Below are 23,797 nucleotides of genomic sequence, written 5' to 3' on the forward strand. Positions count from 1 at the left end.
GTTTACAAGCTGTGATACTTTCAAGACAGAGTATTACTAGATACTAATTATGCAGGGTGGCCAAACTTCTGCATATGCCCATTTTCCTCTTTGTAATTTTTAAAAGGTAATGGATGGAAAATATATATTTTTTGCCTAAAATATAAAGGGAATGGGGTCATCTTTAACTTTAGCCCTTTTAGATATCATTTCTTCTTCTCCTTGCTTAACTGTTCACAATAACAGTAATTTTGATCAGGGATGCCCAAACTTTTACATGCCACTGTATATACCGTAGTTTGTCACCGAACAGTCTGTCAAACTTGTAGTATAAGTTACAGCTTACATCACACGCAGCTACTGCATGTGTATAATATGAAGACATTTATTATGACTAGCGTTTGGTATTCCAGACTTGATGAGGGGTGCGCTTGAGTAAGATGCACCAACTTTATTAAAAGCTTCTAAGTGACTATGATACATCTTTCAGCTGGGTAATTAAGGAACCAGAGGAAATTTCTGCCGACATGTTTGCCATTTGTGGCAGTAGTTTTGATTAATCTGATGGACATGCCCCTTTTCCTTTCAAGCTTTGCCCATTTTTCAAAAAGTTGACAAAACTGATGTCAAAATCCAAAGAAGTAACAAAACCTTTGAAAAACTGTGAGTTGCTCACTTGCGCAACAACTTTGCAACTTTGAAAGCAATTTTACAGCAGAAAACCAACAAAAATATCTTGCAGAATTGAGGTGTTGGAAATCAGCCTATTTATGAAGTGATACATTGATTAGATCTAGACAATCTCGAGACCGAGCACGATACTACATGTTCAGAGATCCAGCTTACGTTTCTATGCTCTGCAGACAGAGGGGAGCTTTACTAGGTAATGTTTTTGCGATCTATTGCTTTTTCTGGCTACCATACACAAGTTTATTATTATAAAATCAGATTTCAGTTTTAAAATCTATGAACACCTTCACACAGGATATTTTTAAGTGGTTCTTTGTTTCCTAAATGCAGAGTTAAGCAACTTTCTAAAGAGTCTATGTCAAAGCTTTTGCAGCCTTCGTCAGAGCTTTTTCACCTAGTTTTGATGGCTCCCCTTTCTTCTCCCAGTGTTAGAGATAGCAGCAGGGAAGGGGGAGAGGGTTGTGCACAGATGCCCAAAATCAGAACAAACAGATTACAGGAAAGGAGGAAAGCAGATGAAAAGGAAATAGAAGCTGAGCTGATATATCAGGAAATAAAGACAGCAGCACCCAGGATATACGGAGACCTCTCATCCAGCATATATTACTAGGAGAGAAAATCCCATATGAGGAAAATAAGGATCAGGATACAAACTACATATCAGAGGGCCTGTAAATGAATGAAGATTGCAGACTGAAACTTAGTTATGTTTTATTAACACACATGTATAAAATTATTGTTTTCCATATCAAAGGTACCCATAGCCTCTAAGTTAAACATTTACTTTATGCTGGGATACATTTAGCTCTAGCCAGTGATTTTGTTTTACAAAAATGTTCTACTTAAAATATTTTTAAAGAAAACAAAATTAAAAAGAATGATATGGCATTTAGTAGTGGTTATGGTATTGTAGGATATTCCCTGTCCATAATAAATTTCATTAATAGCAATTCATTTGTTCTTGGGAGAAATTCCCCACTGTCCGTGCTGCACACTGGTCACAATGTAGTCACAGTAGAAGACGTCACACTACGGAATACAGTATTTTTCTAACTATCGCTTGACTAAAAGCGCTGCAGAAACGCTTAAAAAAACGCTACGTGGGCACACAGCATAAGGCTACTTTCACACCGCAGGTTTTTGCCGTCAGTTGCAAACCAGCAGAGTGTGAAAAAAACGGAGCCGTGTCCAACTGTCATGATCCCAGTGCAGGTTTTTGAGCTGCACACCTGGGGTTAATGTCTGGAGCTCGGTGCAGGTTTTGACCTGCACACCTGGGGTTAATGATTGTGGCCTCTTTCTGGTTCTGGGAGAGCTTCTTAAACCCCTGGGAAGCTTCAATCCCTGCCAGTTATACTTTTGCCTTTGGCCTAGTGTGCTGACCCTGTGTGCCTGTTTGTTGCTATAGCTTGCTTATATGGTTCTGACCCGGTTCTGTTTCCCGTTGTGAGTTTGCCTGTTTATTCTGTACTGCGCTACCCTCTCTGTGTATGACTCATTGCCTGTGACCTGACTACTCTCTGCTCGCCCCTCTGGTACCTTGCAGCTATCTCTGTGTATGACTCATTGGCTACGTCTTGACTATCCTCCCTGTCTATGCCCCCTGGTAACTTTGTCTCGCAGTTACCATGCTAGGAGTTATCTCGCAGCTCCTAGCTCTGTGGAGTTTAGGCCACGCTCCTAGCAGTCACGTGCTTCAGGTCCTGCGGCTCTGAAGTACGCATCTACTCGGCTGCCCGCTCCAAAGGTATCTTTGAGCACTGTTCGCTTTACTCAGGACACGCACACTGGCTCAGTGAGCAACTTCAGTGCGGTGTTCCTGACACCATCTTGCAACAACCTGATGTAACCGGATCCATTTTTTGGACGGATACGGCACACTAGAAATTTAAACGAACTCACAAATTTTGCTGCTGGAGAATGCTTCGTTGATTATGGTACCCCTTATTCCCTCTTGGTTCCATATGATCTCTTGCTTTATGAATAGGTCTCATGTATATGTCTATTGCTCATTTTGTACTATGTGCCTAACTGTTCATAGTTCTATGCTGTACAAGTCCATTTTGCTTCATATTGTCCCACTTAAAAATTGTTTGTTTGTTTTTTTTTATTGTGTTTCTCCCTTTTTTCTACTATACATTTATAGGTCACATTCTAAGGGACCCATGGTTATATTAGTTATAATTTGATAATGGGGGGATGGGTTGTGTATAAGAGGTATGTCTCAAATCTGTATGTTAAAACTGTGTGTGCCTTGTCTCAATTTTGTAAGTTAAAACTGTTTAATAAAAAATAATCTGATTTAAAAAAAAAAAAAAAAAGAAATTTAAAGGAACAGTGATCCAGAGAAGAGAGAGAGCGAGAGATTTTTCCACCGCTTCTAGGGTTAACATTCATGCCAGAGGAAATTTGCCGGAAATGCGCAATGGAAAAAAGCGGTCCAGCACAGGAAAAAACGTTGCATGGAACGTTTTTTCATGACGCCGCACCGTCACTTTTGCCGTATCCGGCAAAAGCCGGACGCACCGCGTGTCCTTGCGGCGCAATGTGGCAACAATATATGTCAATGGGGAAAAACCCGGATCTGGCACCACATATCGCAGGATCCGGTTTTGCAAATTTTTGCCGCAGGGCGCCGGATTCAAAAAGCCGGAAATGTGAAAGTAGCCTAAGACGCACTTTTTCCTCCAGAAATTTGGTGGAAAATGAGGGGTGCGTCTTGTAGTCCGGATGTACCTGCTGTGGTTTTGGATTGGGAGGTAGCGGAGCGGAAGGGACGGAGCGTCGGGTAACGGGAGGCAGGAGAGGGAGGATCACGTGTGCCTGCTACTAACGGGAATGGGCATGGAGAGCGGTGAATATTCATTCTCTTTAATAGCGAGCACACGTGATCACCCGGCTGCTGCAGGAAGCTGGCGGCTGCGACTACTGTGCCCTCTATTAAAGAGGATGAATATTCACTGCTCCACACGCCCATAGTCCTGGCGTGGGGAGCAGTGAGTAATCCCGCAGCTGCTCTCGGCTTGTAAACAGCCCATGACGTCACTGCCTTGGGCTGCTTACAAGCATAAATCAGCTACTGGCATCAGAACAAGACACTGCGAGGGAGCGCAGGGAAGGTAATAGAATGGTTTATGAGTTTTTTATGTTTTTCTAATGGGGGGGCCATGCATACTAGGATATAGATGAGGGGGCTGAGGGGGCCATGCATACCAGAATAGGGGTTATTATAACAGGATTTACCACATTTTTTGCTTCAATTTTTTTTTCTATTTTCCTCCTCTAAAACCTAGGTGCGTCTTATAGTTTGAAAAATACGGTAGCTCCTGTTAGAATGAGGCCTTAGTACTGAATAGAGAAGCCTGACTGATATGGTCACAGCCCATGATGTTATGCCTCCTGAAAAAAAGAAACGGATGCACTATGTAGGCGTTGACGTAGATCAATGCTCTATCAGCTTTTACTGATGATACATAATTAAAAAAATAATCCCTCTACTATTGGTCGTAATACTTACGCTTTGTACATCGTTCGGATCCTGTCGACTTACTCCAGCCATGACAGCACTTTCCCCCACACACATTAACTCTGCAAGAAACAAACACCAAAGGAAAGTCAATATAAAGGCAATCTACAAACAGCATTATTACCAAGAGTGTACGATTTAGTGTTTTTTTTTTTTTTCTTTACTTTGGAACACATTGTAAGAAAAAAGAAAGTTGGAGTGATTTGTGCCAAAGTTAATACAGTAAAAGGTATTCTGTTTAATAATTTAGTATAATTCTAGAGGTCACGTTCAGTCCACATTTTTCTGTAATTTTTAAGTATATAAAAGAAATATTACAATTGATTTTATTAAAATTGATGAAAATGGCATAGACTAATTAATGCGTTGGCTGTAACTGCCCCCCAGCACCGACTGTCAGCCGACTCTAACGCCGAGCCTGCTGTCAGTCAGTGCCCAGGAAAAGTTACAGATGCCACTCTCTATAGACACAGTAGTGACTTAACCTGCGCCGGTGCCGACCCAGTGACTGAAACCCAGACGCTACCGGGGGGAGCAATAAAGTTAATTTCATCCTGGCAGCGGGGGTCTAAGTGCCGGAATCAGGCAGATACAAAACGCTATTACCCTGCAGATTACAGCCATATCTATATTACCGTAATATAGTTTTTTCACGACAGGTTCCCTTTAAGTCATAGGGTGCTTTCCCATTGTGTTTTGGCACCCGTTCAGTGGCTCCGTCGCAACTTACGTCCGAGTCTTCAGCAGAACAAGATTCAGACATATGTGGGGACGGGACCATAGACTATAACGGTGCGAACTTGCGCTCTGCCGTGCATCTTTTTCCGGCGTATACGTCTACTGGAGGCGGACACCCAGATGGAGTGGACTGTGTTTAAGTGTAAATGTGAAGTAGACGTAGAGGCCCAAAAATGATGCACGTCAGAGCGCACGTTCGCTCTATGGTCCCGTGGGAGCATATGTCTGAATCCCGTTTTGCAGGGGGTTGGGACTTAGGCCCCGACTGGGCCATTGAACGGGTGCCAAAATGCAATGTGAAAGCATCCTTACATTGCATTTATATGGACCTTTATTTTTCTATAGAATACTTTCAGCAGCCTGCCTTATGTATACTATAATTGCCTGCCATCTAGCCACCTGTACCGCTGCTATAGATTAGCCACCATCTTGAATCTCACATTGCGCTCAGCTTTCTCTTCCTTTAATCTATGCTATCAATCCTATCATATGTCAACATAGAATTACATGGGCAGTTAAAGCGAATTCTCTCTCTCCCAGCTGGGAAGGGATAAAAGCAAAAGGAAAAAAGCAGGAGCGATCTGACACAAGGAATTCTTCAAAAGGATTTTCCAGTTTTGGACATCCCTGTTCGCAGGCTGCAATTTGTTTTTAAAGCAAACTGTTTTACTCAGCAGCCACAGGTCCAACCCTGAATCTTTCTTGCTGCTCCTAGTTTCTGCTATTGTCTGCAATGCTGATATCATGTTGGCAGCGCTGCAGTCAATCAGTGAGCTCCGCTGCGCTGAACGTTTGTGCTATCAAGTCAGGCAAAGCCACAGAGCTCAGTTATTGGCTACAGCGCTGCCAACTTGACATGAGCGCTGCAAACAATGATAGACACCAGGAGCAGCGGTAGAGACTCAGTGTTGGACCTTGGGAGGGTGAGTAAAGCTTAGCATATTTTTGTAAAAATAAAATACTGCAACTGGGGGAGAGAGGTTTTCCAAAACTTTAAAATATCTTTAATAGAACATTTTTTGCCCATCATTACAAACACTTCCAGATCTCATTTCACAATGCTGTCAGCATTCATCCTTCCTCCACACTGACTGCCGTGAGATGAGATCTGGAAGGGTTTGCAATCATACATAACTCAGCTCTACGGAGAGGTCATTAATACTAAAGTAACCCCTTTAATAAAAATGTTGAACCGTTTAGATTCTACAGCCTATGTTTATCATAATACATAGCCATTTGCAGAATGAGTTAAGAACAAGTTCACATTTGCATTGGGGCTTCTTTAGTAGGTTCTATCATTATGTGGGAACACATAGAGCAGCATGCAATATGTTTTGCCAGTAAACTGGGAGACGTTAATGGAAATCTGACAGACCCCATTTTAAGTTAATGCGTTTTTTTCTAACACTAATGAGGTCAATGATGTGATGAATCCATCACGATAATTAATTTCTACATTTGTTTTCTAATACGGAACAGAATAACAAAATGTATAGGGTTGCTGTGAGTCCAGCTTAATCAGTGAGCTTGTTCTATCTGTAATGCGTAGCTCTTTCATATGAAGATTTCTGAAATGGGAAACTGACCCAACTGGTCTGATTCTTCCCCTAATACAGGCCAATCACAGGCAATTTTCACAACACATTTTTAGGGTCTGCATCATGAAACTTAAAAAAATTTAGCTGGTTTAAAGTTATATTGACCTACGTTTTTTCACCAATCAAATTTTACCCCTGTCCCGATTTTGTAATAATTTTTGACAGATGAAATATTTACCTGTTACAACATCTAATAGTCAGAAAGCATAAACGTATAACGTAAATGCATAATAACCTTCTTAGATTTTCAGAATACTTGCAATCCGACAGTCTGAACATCTAGTGACAAAGGAGCTTTCCCAAGATGCAAAGATCCAGAGAACAGGGGATTACTTTATAATTACTGGGGATCTGAGTGCTGGGACCGCCAGCGATCCCGAGAATGGGTCTGAAAATCCTATGAATTTGAATGGCGTGGAGTTGGAGCATGAGCACTTCCAGTCTATTCACCATCTACAGCTGAGTGCTATACTCAGTTTAGGTGACCATAAGGTTCTTCTATTTTACATGTTGGACTACAACATTTAAAGCATTGTCCAATTAGTGGACTAACCCTTTAAGGAGTGAAGTTCTACTCAGGGACTATAACTTAGGAGTACCGTGTACCCTACTTATAAATAAGTCTGACAATGTAGTCATGATTGAGTCATGGAAGTCAGAAGGAGAACATACATGAGTCCCTAAATGGGGTAAGAAGCGCAAAAAGACTCATGTGGCCCATATTACTCTTAGTATGCTAATCATTCAGCTCCCTAAATGGAATATTAGAGGTGTGATTCATTGGTGTAATAGAGAAAATAACATAAATAAGGCCAAGTTTACCAAGAATTTTTTGGAAACTCCCCAGCTGAAGTCAAAGGATTGAGACTAAAGGTACTGTCACACTTAGCGATGCACCAGCGATCCCGACAATGATATGGATCGCTGGTGCATCGCTAAGTGGTCGCTAGTGGGCTGCCACACAGGCAGATCTCACCAGCGACATAGCAGCGGTCGGGGTCGCTACTTACCTGTCAGATGAGGTGATCCTGACGTCCTCCCGCCCGCGTCCACGCGTCACTCGTCGGCGCCACAGGAAGCCCAGCAGGAAGCTGACAACGAGAAACAGTCCAGGACGTTCTCGCGTGATCAGCGATAATCAGCGGAGGAGCCGGTCGGAGGTATCACACATAGCGATATCGTTAGCAATATCGCTGTAAAGTCACAAAAACCAGTGACGTTACAGCAATATTGCTAGTGATGTCGCTTAGTGTGACGGGGCCTTAAGCTTTCTAGTGGCGATGGCGCAGCGGATTCGCATGTGGATAAAGGTACTGTCACACATAGCGATGCACCAGCGATCCCGAAAACGATATGGATCGCTGGTGCATCGCTGAGTGGTCTCTAGTGAGCTGCCACACAGGCAGATCCCACCAGTGACATAGCAGCGGTCGGGGGTCGCTACTTACCTGTCAGATGAGGCGATCCTGACGTCCTCCCGCCCGCGTCCATGCGTCGCTCGTCGGCACCACAGGAAGCCCAGCAGAAAGCAGACGACGAGAAAAGGCCCAGGACGTTCTTGTGCAATCAGCGATAATCAGCGGGGGGGGAGCAGTCGGAGGTAAGTATCAGACATAGCGATATCGCTAGCAATATCGCTGCTACGTCACAAAACCAGTGACGTTACAGCAATATTGCTAGCGATATCGCTTCGTGACGGGGCCTTTAGTCCCACAGTAATTCAGTTAAATTTAATCGGCAGGATCATCAAATAGGGATGTGTGGCATTAACAAACATGCATTTGGGTTTATTTTTCTGCACATTTTCTCTACAGAGCATGTCCATAGGGCATCTAATACCCCACTCTTTACATCAGATCTGGTTAGGATTTAGGTGCGGAAACATCTCACAAAAATCCAGCACATGTGAACAAGGCCTTACTCTACAGACACAGTAAGAAAATTATTGTGTGTGGGATCACAATAAATCCCTCAACAGTGATTTTATCATGATACACTTCAGTGATATATTTAGTCTGTTACTTTTAAACAAGCGATAGACAAAATAAATATACAAAATGAAATATAAAACAATAAGAAGTGATCACTGATAAAGATGGTCATATCATGACGTTGGCGGATTTACAATTTTAGGATGCAGTCAATGCATACAGACAAAGAAAGCTGGAAATGACCCATGCTGAAATGTCACGTCTTCAAGGAACTGTGTGGGGTCAGAGTGTGTTCAAGGAGAGTCACGTCACCTGCGGCTCTCGGGAAGACTTCTGCCCCGGTAGAACTGTCTCAAAACGTTCATGCACAAGAGACAGTAGAACAAAACAGCAACCTGTGACTACATGAAATTCGGTCACTTTGTCGCTGTCAAGTATCTTATTTTTTCCTGAAGAATTGTAATGGGACTTGTAATAAACTGCAAGTTGTTCATCAAGTGTGCTTGAAAATAAATGATTAAAGAGGAGAAAAATGACACTAGATGTGTGTGCTGCAAGGCAAGGGCCGTGGGAATATCCCGTGTACTAGAAATAATCTGTGCCTGCCTCTGGATCATCTAAGAGCTGCGGACCTGTCAGTCATTGCTAATTACTCTAGGACAACTATGACACTATGCTGACCTCTGCAAACATTTTACTCTCTGCGGGTAATAGGGTCAGTGACTGACAATAAGCACACAAGGTAGTGAAATAACATTCTGCAACAGGATTAAAAAAATTTAACCTTGACTGGACAACCCCTTTGTAAAAAAAAAAAAAACCTGCAGGTGGCATCTCACTAACCCTGCAGTGTCCATCGCAGAATAAACTTAGTATAGGGGTGATTTTACAACATGTTGTGCCCATGTTCTGCTAAGTTGGGTGGCGGGGAGGGGTTTCCATCTGAATGAATAATCAAATAAAAACTAACTATATATACATTATATATATAATATATTTATGAGTGGATATACATCATATATCCAAGTTTGTATCCAAGTTTCTACCAATCAATATATAGACATCCTACTGAGGTATCCACTCATTTGAATGTGACAGCGTCTCGATAATAGTCCAGAACAAGAGACAGACATTGCCAAAAAGGAGGTCAAATGGAGTCCAATATTTCATATTTTATACACTCTTTGCCTTATTCAGGGGTACTGTTTTTTAGCTACTTTAACAAAAGACCCAAGTGGAATGCTCATCGGGCCCATAATGAGATGTGAACCCTCCCGACACCAGCACTCATCAAATGTATGGCCTTTAGAATAGAAGAGGTCATAGACTTTTTTGACAACTCAAGTATACATGACGATGACTTATCACCATTCATTTGTATTGCTTTAAGAAACAAATCTATCTTTTTCGTGTAATAATTAATATTAAGGCACAGGTAAAAATGCCACATATTCTCAGAATATTTATCCCATCCCAATAGTCCTAACAATGTAGCTAAATTCTGTCCATTATGGGCAATTGGGCAAATTTTTTGTACTTCTCCGGAGCGAATAAATGTTAAAACCTAAACTTTTTTCCATCTATTCCTTATTATATGGAGCATTCTTAAATGTAACTTGTCATTATGCTATTATTTTAACAAGATAATAAGCTATTACTTTGATTATGCTTTGCTTGTAGAGCACCATCATATTCCACAGCGCTTTACAGACATCATCATCATCACTCTCCCCATTGGGGCTCACAATCTAGAATCCCTATCAGTATGTCTTTGGAGTGTGGGAAGTAAGCAGAGAACTCAGAGGAAATCCACACAGACACGGGGAGAACATACAAACTCCTTGGAGATGTTGTCCTTGGTGGGATTTGATCCCAGAACCCCAGCGCTGCAGTGCTAACCACTGAGAGGTGCTGCAGGTAAAAAAAATTGTCAGGTCTGTTTCTTGTTAATGTTAAAGCAGTTCAATGTTTATTATTCTGATTTAAATATTTTACAAAATTGAAACTAATAAAAAAATATTTTAAAAAGAAAAAATATGAAACGCTCTACATTTTTTATATACCGTAAATGATTTCTAAATACAGAAATACAGAGCCCAAAACCTAGTGCTTTTTCATGGGAGCCATAAACAACTTTTTTTTTTTCAGAATTTCAGCAGCTCCCAGCATTTGGGAAATAAAAAGTGAAAAAAAAGGTTTAGTTTAAACTCAACAAACGACATTTATATTATAGATTAGAATATTTCAGAATTACATGTCATTCTAAAGCAGAATTACATTATACAGTAGTCATCCTGAACCTAGCAAATCTACCAGCATAAATCAGTTTCTTTTTTGCGGAGTCGCTACACAGATGTCTGCACACAGTGCCAGTCATTGCACTGGTTGCCCATCCATTATAGAATACATCATAAACTTACCATACTCACCCAACAAAGCTCTCCACAATTCTTCTACAACTTACTTTTTCCTCCCTTCCTACTAATGATCTAAAGGCCCCGTTAGACACAGCGATCTCGCTAGCGAGATCGCTGATTTTGTGACGCCACAGCGATCTCGCCAGCGAGATCACTGTGTGTGACGGGGATCAGCGACCAGCCCCCCTGCCAGGTATCGTTGATCGTGCTGGATCGGCCTGGGCCATTTTTCGATCGCTGGTCTCCCGCTGGCCAGCACGCATCGCTGCGTGTGGCAGCAAGAGACCAGCGATCAGCGACGCTGGTTTCTAATGTAAACAGCGGGTATCCAGGAGCCGCGCGACTCTTAGATACCCAATGTTTACCTTGGAAACCAGCGTGTACGCCGGTTTCCAAGGTAAACAGCGGGTATCCTGGAGCCACGGCTCCTGGATACCCGCTGTTTACATTAGAAACCAGCTTGCTCACTAGTCCTGATCGCTGGAGGGGCTGTCTATATGACAGCTCACCAACGATCAGCCTAACGATGTCCCAGCGATCCCATCCATGTCGGATCGTCGGTGGGATCGCTGGGACATCGTTATGTGTAACGGGGCCTTAAGACTAACATCCTCCATAATCTGAACCTCCCAGTCCGGTCTCAAGGACTTTTGTAATGCTGTAACAATTTATTAGAATGCACTACCTCAAACATTCTGTTTTTATCCTAAAAACATATCTCTTTAGAAAGACTTATTACACCACCTCACTTTTATAAACTAATTTTTTACTGCAGTTTATAATTACCCATAAGCCTCTAATGCAAACAGGACAATGTGGGTGCGGCGGACAGTATTATTCTTAGACTACCGTATTTTATTTCTGTATGTGACAAACTAGACTTGCAACATGAACCTATACAGGACATTTTTAAGCAATTCCCTCTGGACACTTTTCAGCACATACAGATTTGGAACGTGCTAATATCTACATTCACTGGATAGCTTGTCAAAACTGTGCCAATCCCTGTGTTATGTGTAAACACATTCCCACCAGGTCCATTAACTATTTGAAGATATACTATGTGCTATTATAGGTGCATTCCAATAGACAGAGATAAATTGCAGCTGCACCGAGAAGAAAAATAAGGCAGTCAGGTAACTCTATATCATTGGTTTTATTATTAGTCTGACGCTATTAATCCACATGCCAAAGTGAAGAAACAATCTGAAGACTAAAAATATGTTTTAACATTTTGATCTGTTCTGTTTCAGACGGTTCTGACCAGTCTTCATCATTGTCTGCATCATAACAAGACAACAAGCGGACGGCTGCACAATTTGTACTTTAGTTCATCCACATTCTGGAAAAAAAAAAGAAGTAACTTGTCTACTGTTAAAGTCAGATATTAGTCACATCCAATTGTGTGAAGATTACATTTTCCCAATATAGGGGTCCCTAATGGTCTGGGAAAAAAATTAGAATTATCCTAGCTCTTTTACTTGAGTTAGAACTTCACCCAAAAATTGAAGCATTAAAGGAGTTGTCTGAGAAAAAGGGTCTGTTTACTTTTCTGGAAACAAAACCAATCATATCCATCCTATGTCTGATATTGTAATGTGGGTTAGTGTATATGCCATTATTCACATCACTCATGGTGTAAATATACAGTAGATGAAATAAGTATTGAACGTCAGCAATTTTCTTATTAAATATATTTCTAAAGGTGCTATTGATTTATAATGTATTTTATTGATCTCTACTCAAGTACCATCATCGCTACCGCCATCTCCAGTCATTGTGGATGGAAATCTGGAATTTCAGACAGCTAAGAACGTTGATTCTCACTTAGTGTCGGTCGCTTCAATATCTGATACACTGGAAGGGATACGGTCCTGCAAGAGAGGATGTGGGTACCAGCATCTGACGTCCATGCGGCCAGGCTGATCCAGTCTTTTTACGTGGCACACCTTGATAAACCCAGATCTGAGGTTCCAGAGGTCCCTCGTAGAAGGGGGGTTAGTGTCACGGGTTTACGCAACTGAGAGGAGAGGAGCCAGAAGACCGCAGTGTCTGATTTCTCCTACTTCTGCAGTGATTAGAAGCACTTCAACTTCATATTAAATGGTGAAAGTTTCTTTTAGCAGTGCAGGGGTTAATCTGCTCCATTGAGAAATCCTGGAAGCTTTCCTGCATTAAGACTGTCAGCTGATTACTATTAGCCACTCACATCTCCTATATAAACTGGGTCCTGGCAAGCACTCATTGTCAGAGAGGGGAATGCTGCATGGCTGGAGGTTTTTGTTGGTGGCTATTGGAGTAGGCATTTGGTGGATTTATCTGTGACTGTCACTAGGTTTTGGGTGTGTGATAATTCTCTTTCTTCTACTACTTTCGTTTAACCCCATCCTCCACTGTTTACATCTGTTTTTAGTTTGTGTATATTTGTATGATTGGTATTTTCCTTTATGCCTGTTAGTATTACCTTGTTAGTCTGGTTGGTGTATTATGGTAAACTACTACTCCCCTCTTCCCTGGGTGGAGGAAGGGTACAGACTAAGGGCGGATTCAGGAGATAAGGCAAGGTATGTGGTCCCGGTGTTTTTACCATAAGAAGTAATCCGGGGAACAGGGCAAGCTAGGGCACCCCTAGCGTTAGGGACAGGAGAGGAGCCCCTGGTCTCGGGACACCAGATAACAGAGTCTTGACAGAGGACTTCATTAAAAGAATTCTACATATACAGTACTCAAACAATACTGATAATTTGTAAATTGGTAATATTGAAGTTAGTTGCCTGAATGATCTTAAGATCTTGAATATTTATCATCCATGTAAATATACACAGAGATCAGAGCATGTGCATCAGTGGAAAGTAAGTCCTGCTTTAAAGTCTTGGCTTAACATGCAATTATATGTATAGAGAGGCTAAATTCAATATATAATTCATTAAAGCTAACTATCACAATAGCAGGGGAAGAGAAAATCAATGCAGGAATTTTTAGATAACTGATTTGTTAAAATATTACAAAAGCCCCTGACCTGGTGCTTGCCCTAAATTCCAACCTCCCTCCCTAACTGCTTCATATTATCACAGAATGCTTCTATTCTGGGAGATCAATAGGGAGTTTCAGGGAAATGGATTTCAATTACATTACTGCCTATCATCTGAATACCACATACTCAGAACCAGAAAGCTTACACTATGAATTGTTTACCTGTAAATGTGTTACAGAATCATTCATGAGATTTCGGGGTTTTACCACAATTACTGCAAAAAAAAAAAATATTCTGGATTTTCCAACATTATAAAATCCTTGCAAAAAAAAAAGGGCCATAAAATATTATATTTTATACCTAGGAACTAAATCAGCTGGTAGTTGTACTTTGTAATATTTTATCTTTTATTTCCATTCTACAAGTAACATCGGAAGAAATCCTGAGAAGATTTGGTGCAAATCGATTTACCTGTCCGATACCATTGGTGATGAAGGTGGTCTGAGGGAGAAGTGCCTGTTACCTGGCAGCTTCCATGGCTTTTCTTTTCAGTAGCCGGTTTGGTGCAATGTCATCGTTGTGGGGTGACGCATCAAATCTTTTTGTGATGTTGCTCCAGACCAGCTAGTCAAAAGAAGTTCTGTGGACATTGCCAGGTAGGAGGCTGAGCTCCCTTTCCTGTCCAGTGGCCACAGACCACTGTCGTGGCTGATGGAGTGGGGCACGCAAATAAATCACACCGACGCTAGTCCTCACATATGGAAACACTCTATGCCCATGTCGATTTGGATGGCATTGTTACTGAAAAAGCAACAATCATTTAGTGCCCGCCATTTCCAGAATAAAGGATGTTATTCCTGAATATCCATTGTGTGAAAATCTGCAATTTGAATATGGAAAACATTATTTAATGATTCACAATATCAGTAACAATTGACCATGGAGAGTGGTTTATGCAAAGCCAATCTCATAAGGCAAATGATTATTGTTTGCATAAGTCATCACTTTATGATTGCATCTGAGAATAAAGGGACTGCAGAGCTGATGTACACCTGCCGCACAGTCCTAGTTCAGGAGAAACTGTCGCCAATTCAAGAGTGACAAGTTTTTGCTCTTATTTTATTTCTGCAGCTCCCCTGAGTATTCTGATTTTTTGTTGTTTTTTTAATCCACCATATGGTTCAAGAGTAGTATTGATCGAGCATTGAAATGTTCGAGTGCTCGCTACTAAAATAGAGCATGTCGGACGCTCAAACGTGCTCGACTCGGATAGCGAGCATAATGGAAGTGAATATGAAACTCAAACATTTTTCTGGAGGACAAACTCTTGCTCTCTCTCTCCACACGTCCCCGGAATTCTACAGCTCACAAAGAGTCCAGCTGATAAAGGAAACACTGGGCTCCCATCAGGGGGATACCCTGCGAAAGTGCGGCACGCAGCTCAGGTGATTCAAATGAGCTAATTACGGGGACCCGAGAACCCCGCATACTCAATCGAGCACCCTAATGCTTTATCGAGTATCGGGCAGTGCTGAGCACGCTCGCCCCTCACTATTCATCATTTAGCGCTACTTTTTATGGTTTTTATCAAGTCAGGCTGGTTTCACACTTGCGTTTTTTTGCACTGTTTTTTAGCGCAAAAAAACGCATGCGTTTTTTCCCCTATCTTTTACATGTGTGCGCATACACATGCGTTTGTACGCGCATGCTTTTTTGTAGTGTGCGCTCGGGCGCACAAAATGCATCCCGTTGCATTTTTTGTGCGTCCGATTTGCCCCCAAAAAACGCATGCGTACGCAATGTGTTTTTTTTACAGCAAAACCCCCATTATAGTCTATGGGTGCGCATACGTGTGCATTGTAATGCGCACATATGCGCAAAAACACGAATGCGGTTTTTTTAAAAGCCGCACCAAAACCCGCAAAAAAACGCACACAAACGCATGATGCGTTTTTTCATGCGTTTGTGTGCGCAAAAAACCCCGCAAAAAACGCGCAGCAAAAAACGCAAGTGTGAAAGTAGCCTCAGCGTAGCTCACAGAGCAATAATGCAGAGCAGTCTAAAGACACGCCTGCAGAAAATCTGAAAAATATTAAAGTTTGTGGTTCATTGTGATTGATATGGTAGGGATCAACCACTGATGAGAATCTGTGAGGCATGCCCCCCTTGTGCAAATCTTATACATTTGCACTAAATTAAGGCCTATAGCTCCTGAACCATAAGGCGTATTTAAAAATTTTAAAAAAAGGAAATAAAAACTGGCTATTTTTGACCTGGTGTCCGATCCTCTTTCAGTGAATAGAATTCGCTGCAATCCCTGCACAGCCGGGTGGCCTGGAGCTGCACTACAGGGGCAGTGCTGCAGTCCATTCATTCCTAGGATGGGTGGATAAATGGCATGAATTTATGAGATGGGGCTCTGGACTATTTTTGTAGATTGTAGAATTGTGAATACATCTCTGGAGTGTTTTAGAGGCTGCAGAAAAATGAATACAGCTCTGGGATGTTTTGCAGGTGAAGGATTATGAATATGGCTCTGGAATCTTTTACAGGCTGCAGAATAGTAAATACAGCTCAGAACTATTTTTCAGGCTGTAAATTGTGATTACAGCTCGGGACTGTTTTACAAGCAGTAGACTTGTTAATACATCTCTGGACTAATTTACAGGTTGCAGAACTGTGAATACAGCTCTGAATTGCTTTTCAGGATGTAGAATTGGGACTACAGCTCTGGGCTATTTTACAGCCACCTGTTCAGTATAGAATTACCATAGTACGTTCAAGAAGTGTGTGCAAGTCAATGCAATTACAATACTAACCTAAATCTGTTTCATCAATTCATTAGCAAGGCTTAGTGTTTTAGCAGCAGTTAGTCGGGATTATCCTATATTTATCAATACAATAACCACTTTTACATTAGACTTCTCTTATACCTAACAGGCAGTGGATTTGGAGAATCTCCTGTTAAAGCAACGACATGACATATATACTGCTGGGTAGATGTAGCGGCTTCATCAGGATCTTATGTAGAAGCATCAAGACATAATGTAATGCCTGTTAATAAAGATATAGAAGATGCCCAATGAGACTTCTAACTGTCCAAGTTATATCTTGTTCTTTATCTCAAAAAATATGGCCAGCATACATAATCCATGGTGGAACTGAAAATCTGTCACAAGAAATGTGGTTTGGACAAGTGGGTGGTCTTCTCAAAGAAGTGGCCTTAGGAGAGTTTATTCTATAGGGACAATGAAGCTTTCGTAGCAATATATATATATATATATATATATATATATATATATATATATATATATATATATATATATATATACACACACACACATACATATATATACACACACACATACACAGATATCTCCTTTATGCATGTTCCAGCTCAATGAACACATGGATATGAAGGTAATGGCTAACTGTATTCCACAAACCATACAGAATATATTATTTTGCTGAGGAGTAATGAAATTCTCCTCCTCAAGAGGCAAACATGCATTGTTTGCAGGGGACGCAAAGAGTATGCCATAAATGCCCGATAAGTGGTATCATCACTCATTGGAAGAACAGGGATTCAGTGACTCTTGATCGTCAGTTTGTGGTGGATCAATTCACATGCACATGGACATCTACAACAAAGTCTATGGGAGTTATGCGAAGATCCAAGCAAGCAAGAGTCAACTTTTCTGCCACTCAGGGGGGAACTCACGCTAATCAGTCATTTTATAACACATGCTGAAATGAATATACCGTTTTAATGTATGGGTATATGAATATACTGTATTAAACATAGGAAACAAATACAATTTCAGCTCACCCTTACAGGAGGCAAAAACCACTGTCTAATGAGCCCCACGCGGGACACGGAAAGAAGCATGCAGCCGCTCCCAAAGATTGTAGAAAAGATGTATCGAGAAATCATCCCGAGGTTCAATAAAAAATTACCGTATATTAGATTTATTAAAAATCAGTGGTACAAAATGAAGAAAAAAAATACACGTGTGTAAATTGTTATGCGTTTCAAACCCTAGTCCATGGGTTCTTAAATCATAATAGTCATGATTAAGAACCGAAGGAATCATAACAGCTATAAAGAACCTGGCATTCCGGAATTGATGCAAGTAGTGAACGATTTTATTATACTTGAAAATGCAGTCCACTGTATAACATATCAATCTAGAAATGGACGTTCATCAGATACGGATTGTGCCAGTCTGTATCTGATGAAGGTCCATTGATAGACCAAAACGTTATACAGTGGACTGCATTTTCAAGTATAATAAAATCGTTCACTACTTGCATCAATTCCAGAGTGCCGGGTTCTTTACAGCTATCCCTTTGGAGTGGAACTCTACCTGATCACCAACCCTATGGCGTGCCAGGCATCTTCTATGTTGTGAGGGAATCACAATAGTTATGATTAGGAACCCATGGACTGGGGTTTGAAGCGTGTATCAGTCTACATACCTGTATTTTATTTTTACATTTCTTTACCCTTAAGCTTTAATGAATCGAATAAATGGTAATGCTTGATATCTCTTATCTATGAATATATTTCAGTTGCCCTACATTTGACACCAATTAACATATTAGAGTTATTTACTAGCCACCAATTGCCAACAATTCTATATCATCCAATGCAAGCAGCAGAAAGGCATAACAATACGCAGCAGAGGAACATAGAAAAACTATGCCGAATATTTGGTTCCCTTTGTAGCGCAGTCGTTCCTAAGTGCCACCCCTGCTATCACACACACTATTACCTCGCACCTGTTTCTAATATATCTGCCATGGAAAAAGAAGTCTAATAGTATATATACATTCTTAATGTTGACATGGCTAACACCTGCAGCTTGTTGGCAAAGTCTACGTTGTTCATAAATCACTGCTCACAGCTACAGGAGATCGGCGGCATGTGCCACACCGCACCATTTCCAGCCAGTTGACACCACATATTGTTCCAGCATTAGGTCAGCATTCCTCCGTACCTTCTGATACCCCGTGTAAGGTCATGCTTCCCAATACATCCTAACTTTGAGCCTGGATTCCAAGAGATAGCCATCATGGTGACGAGAAGCAGACACATAATTATCAACCTACGTATTACTGAAAGATAAAAATAATATCTGGTTTCTTAGTCAACGTATTTATGTATGAAGACAGAATGTAACTTCAAATCTTTATTGAACTTGTAAGACATTGTGCCCTTTTAGACCCATCTATCCAAAGAAGACATTTTAAAACGCATTTGTAAAATTAATCTTTATCTTTAATAAATAGTTCTCCTTTGTCCAGATATCTTTCTAAACCACTTAAATCAGAAAAGGTGCTGCTTTCCAGATTTCTGTGCATCGTAAACGCGCCTCCTCTCCTTTGTTGTGGTTTCAATATGTCTACCAGTTGTTATATAGAGTATAGAGCAGATTACACCAGTTCTGTAGTCAATGTGCACCTGATAACGTGAACGAAGAGGTCATCAACCTGACCTGTGACTACACACTACAGGTTTGGGATATGTCATTCTGCATGGACTAAAGTGCAGACACAAACCAGTCATTATCAATACTGAAAAACTATTTGATCTATGCAAGCACAGAGATTGCTGGCATCCTACGTAAGGCCTGCACAGAATAGAGCTCGGCCAACTGAAACAGTGGATGGTTCATTCAGGCGCCAATCAACTGTTCTCCCCGACAGCTGCCCCTGCCAACCCTAAAAGCCACTGAGAAATAAAGATATGGCAAAAGAGTATACCTTATACAAAGAATTGTTCTAATCAATACATAGGTGGTGGAGAGGACAGTGCTAGCTAGCAAAGCTGGGAAATGTAGTCTCAGCTCAACACTGAAACTACTGAGATGCCACATCGGTGTCCTGGATATATGGTTGTGAACTAGGAGCTTATGAGGGGTACAGACTTCAGAAGGGACAAAATGAGGGGAAGGTTTTGGTATTTAAAGATAAAACTGGTTCCTTTTTGAGGAAAACTGAAAAAAAAATCCTTTAATAAATGTCACTGGCGTCACCATGATTTAATAGAATGAATTCTTGACATAGCACTGATGTGTCTGACCAGTGTATTTTGCATGTAAAGATTGAAAAAAGGAAGGACCAACTGCAACGACCACTTTTCCTCCTGTTACTTTGCACTACCTACCTACGGTTGGCCTAAAAATACTAACTGATGTTTGTTCATTTACTACATCAGCAGTTATCTGACAAGTGAACACACAATGCTTAAGAATATGGACTTCTTTGGCCTCAAGTCACACTAACATGTAGGTATCTAAATAAAAATACTCTTGACAAAGGTGCATGTCAAAATATAGAATATACTGTCAGCGTGACATGGCTGGATGACCAACACATGTAATGCTTCTTGGTGAATGTTTTTCCCAGCAGTATGCACTCCTGCTGGGAAAAACATTAACTAAGTGTTATAACCTATGAAAGCACTGTCCAGTGCTCTCACTAGTTCCCAGATCTTTGCAGCAAACTGAATGGAAAGAGGAATGGAGTGATCCAGGTATTGGATCTACATGCAGTATCTCAAGACACCAAATAGGTGAGTGTATTCACACTGAGTATATACCTTTGATAATTAACTACTACACTTAGAAGCTTGCGCTTCCCATTTTTCTCCCTATAATCCCCTCTTGTTTCATGTAATGCTTCTTAGTAGTAATGAAAAATCTCCCTAAACACTACAGTCTTGCTCTGACATTCAGCACTATCTATATGTGCCTAGGCAGGTACAGGGCACAAGAAGCCTGCTCCACCAACGTCCCACCCTAGCCAAGAACTTTTACTTCTGTGACCTACACTGGTACATTTCACGAGCTTCCATGGACATTAACTTGTCTATCAACAGCTCAGTACCAGCATTGGGCCACACTTCTGGTCTACATTTTTTGGACATCACATTTTCCACACTTCAACCACCTCCAAACAATAGCCCTGATGAATTGGCTGTATCATTGGTGACACTATTGCAGTATTTCTTAGGAACAGTTTTTCTAAAGCCTGGCAAGTTCAGGCATCCATTCTCCTCCTATGCCCTCCACGAGTCTTCTTTCCATGGGTTTATTTTCTCTAAAATTATGTTTACTTGCCTCTCAGACCCCACAGGCTCTTCATATGCCACGCCATAATCCAAGAAGGATTATTACAAAATTTTCTGATTCTTAGTGGAATCAAAGACAGAACTTGATACCTTAGGAAATACAATTTTGGCAGTCTTTTGCTCTAAGCTTGCCAGATGACAACTTAGGAAAAGTGTGACAAGAAGCACAGGGTCATAACCATGAAAGTCCCACATTACTACATCTGGCCATACTACACCAGATAGGTGTAAGCCAAAGAACAATACTTACAGCTATCTCTGAACTGTCCCTTCCACTGAGTGCTCATTTGGCCGAGAGTGCCCATGTTCCCTATGAGGAAAAAACACTGTCTGACATTACGGCTTAACTCAGAGAGAACAATGTGATGGGCAGTCCAAAATTGGGCATGCGTGAAAGACATCTCTCCTGACCATCAGTTGGCCGGCACTCCCAATAAACATTAAACCGTCGGCCGCTCCCATCAATATTGGGTTTAGCCAATTTACACCTACAGTGTATGGGGGCCGGCCCTAAGAGCTCACATAAATGCTGGCTCATCAGACTTTGTTCCTTTATATGAGATTTTTCATCTTTTACGAGTATAAAAAAAATATTAAGTGAATTTGTTTTATCACATCCCAGAATATAGATAGCTATATCTCCTCCGGTCAGCTCCGCCTATGGGTGCATGACGCTGCAAGCGACCTGAGTACCCTATCTTTAGCACTGGGCACACAGGCCATGCGCAGGTATGCGTTTGCCGGCGCATGCGTCCTTTAGACGGTGCACCATCCTGCGCCAAACGCACCGTGCTGCATTTTGGTGCGCACGGCGCACCGTCAAAAGTACGCATGCACCGGAAAATGCATACCTGCACACGGCCTGCGTAGCCAATGCTAAAGATAGGGTACGCAGGCCGCATGCAGAGTCATGCGCCCATAGGCGGAGCGGCCATGGGCATCCCTCCGCAGCTCCAGGAAACGCTAGTGTGAAAGTAGCCTAAGCTGGATCCTAACTCTTTCCCAGTATATATAAGGCCTTCAGGCACATAGAGAGGGGATTGAGTAGAGTTAGGGTCCATTCATGTTTATTCATGTAGGGGTCACCTCGTCGTTGCTGGATGGCTTGTACACTTTTTGATCAAAAATGGATCACTGAACATCTAACATTATTTATGTGTGTAGAAATAGTGGATTTTATGTATTTAATAATTGCACATTTTTATTAAGTGGCCATGGCTTACAGGACACGTGATCATTTCCTGCTGCTAAAACAGTCATTTTATCAAAACTACACTAAGCAGCCCAGTAAGTGACACATGGCTGAAATCAGAGTATCTGTCTCTACATTATGCTACCCTATGATTAGGTGTCAAAAACTTGGTAAAAGATTTCTTTTAAGGCTTATTTTCAAGAAATACAAGAAACACTTGTTATAGAGTGAGGCCGTGTCCACGTCCACTGGATGGTCGCCTCACTAGACGGGGCGCTCCATACAAGTGTATGGAGTGAGGCCGGGAGCATGTATAATGCATACGTACACACCAGTCCTGAGTCAGAAACCGGCAAATCCCCACAGTGAACAGTGCTTGTGCTAGGGGGACTCACAAGCATGCAGTCACACAGAGTGACTGCAGGCTTATCAATTTGGACTGGACCACCACTTTAACAGAGAAGATTCAGCATGGACTCATGCAAAATTACCGCTCAAATTTTGATACAGTAGTAATAGGGCTGCCAATACGTTGAGATAACAATTCCAAGATGATTTTGATATTTGAATTGTAGAATGTATTTGGCTCAAAAGCCAACATAAAGAAAAACAAGTGACACAGTCTAAAAATAAGTTCTTATTGATTTCCATAGTAAAGCTCATTTATTTTATTACTTGAACTTACTTCAGTTCTTGAAGATTTTGGAAAATGCACAAAATTTGCCCCTTGAATCAATTGAAATAAAAAATAAAGACCCAGGAAACCTACACTAAAATCTATAGAAAAATGCACTGAAAAGGTATTTTTTCTTTCTTTCAAAAAGCAGTTTCTGCATCAAATTTTTCTGCCAGATAAGCGATATCTTAAAATTCACTGTCAACAGACCCTCTCAGGGTTTTTTTTAATAATCTTTTTGAAATAAAGCCCATGAGATGCTCAATTGATGTTTTATATATAAAATATTCTCTCTCAAGTGGCAATCCACATAGGTTGTACAGCCAAGCTCCCAGTAACCCTATATTAGCACTTGTGCTGATATGTAATATATAAGTAGCTAATACAGTGGGGAAAATAAGTATTTGATACACTGCCGATTTTGCAAGTTTTCCCACCTATAAAGAATGGAGAGGTCTGTAATTGTTATCATAGGTACACTTCAACTGTGAGAGACAGAATCTAAAAAGAAAACCAAAAAATCTCATAGTATGATTTATAAAAAAATTAAATTGCAATTTTTTGCACGAAATAAGTATCTGATCACCTACCAAACAGCAAGAATTTTCACTCTCACAGACATCTTAGGTTTTCTTTAAGAAGCCCTCCTTCTCTGCTCTCATTACTTTAACCGCTTTCCAACCGCCCACAGTAGATAAACGCTGGCGCTTGCTGGGCTTTGTGCAGCGCCGACGTTTATCTACTGTCGGCGGTTTTGTGCCCCCCCGGGACCCCCACATACCTTATAACGTGGGGATCCCGGTGCACAATGCATGCTGGGACCCCCAATGTCATTGAGACCTGATTGGTTCAGGTCCTGTTGACGTCAGCGTCACAGCAGCCAATGAGCGCGCTCGCTGGGAAAGCTGCTTGTTTCCCGGCGATCTGACTCATTGTAACGC

General features: G+C 41.3%; 1 protein-coding gene across 4 annotated transcripts in view; it reads right to left on the reverse strand.

Moving 5' to 3' along the window:
* Positions 1–23,797, reverse strand: part of LTBP1 (latent transforming growth factor beta binding protein 1) — a 492,758-nt gene that overhangs the window by 444,645 nt on the left and 24,316 nt on the right. For all 4 annotated transcript variants that reach the window (XM_073557607.1, XM_073557605.1, XM_073557606.1 and 1 more), the window contains exon 2: positions 4,187–4,257. In XM_073557607.1, the coding sequence (XP_073413708.1) occupies positions 4,187–4,257 (71 nt within the window). The remainder of the gene's footprint in view (positions 1–4,186; positions 4,258–23,797) is intronic.

This window comes from Dendrobates tinctorius, unplaced genomic scaffold (assembly GCF_039654945.1).
Source record: "Dendrobates tinctorius isolate UK_male_01 unplaced genomic scaffold, ASM3965494v1 ptg000250l, whole genome shotgun sequence".
Lineage (NCBI taxonomy): Eukaryota > Metazoa > Chordata > Amphibia > Anura > Dendrobatidae > Dendrobates > Dendrobates tinctorius.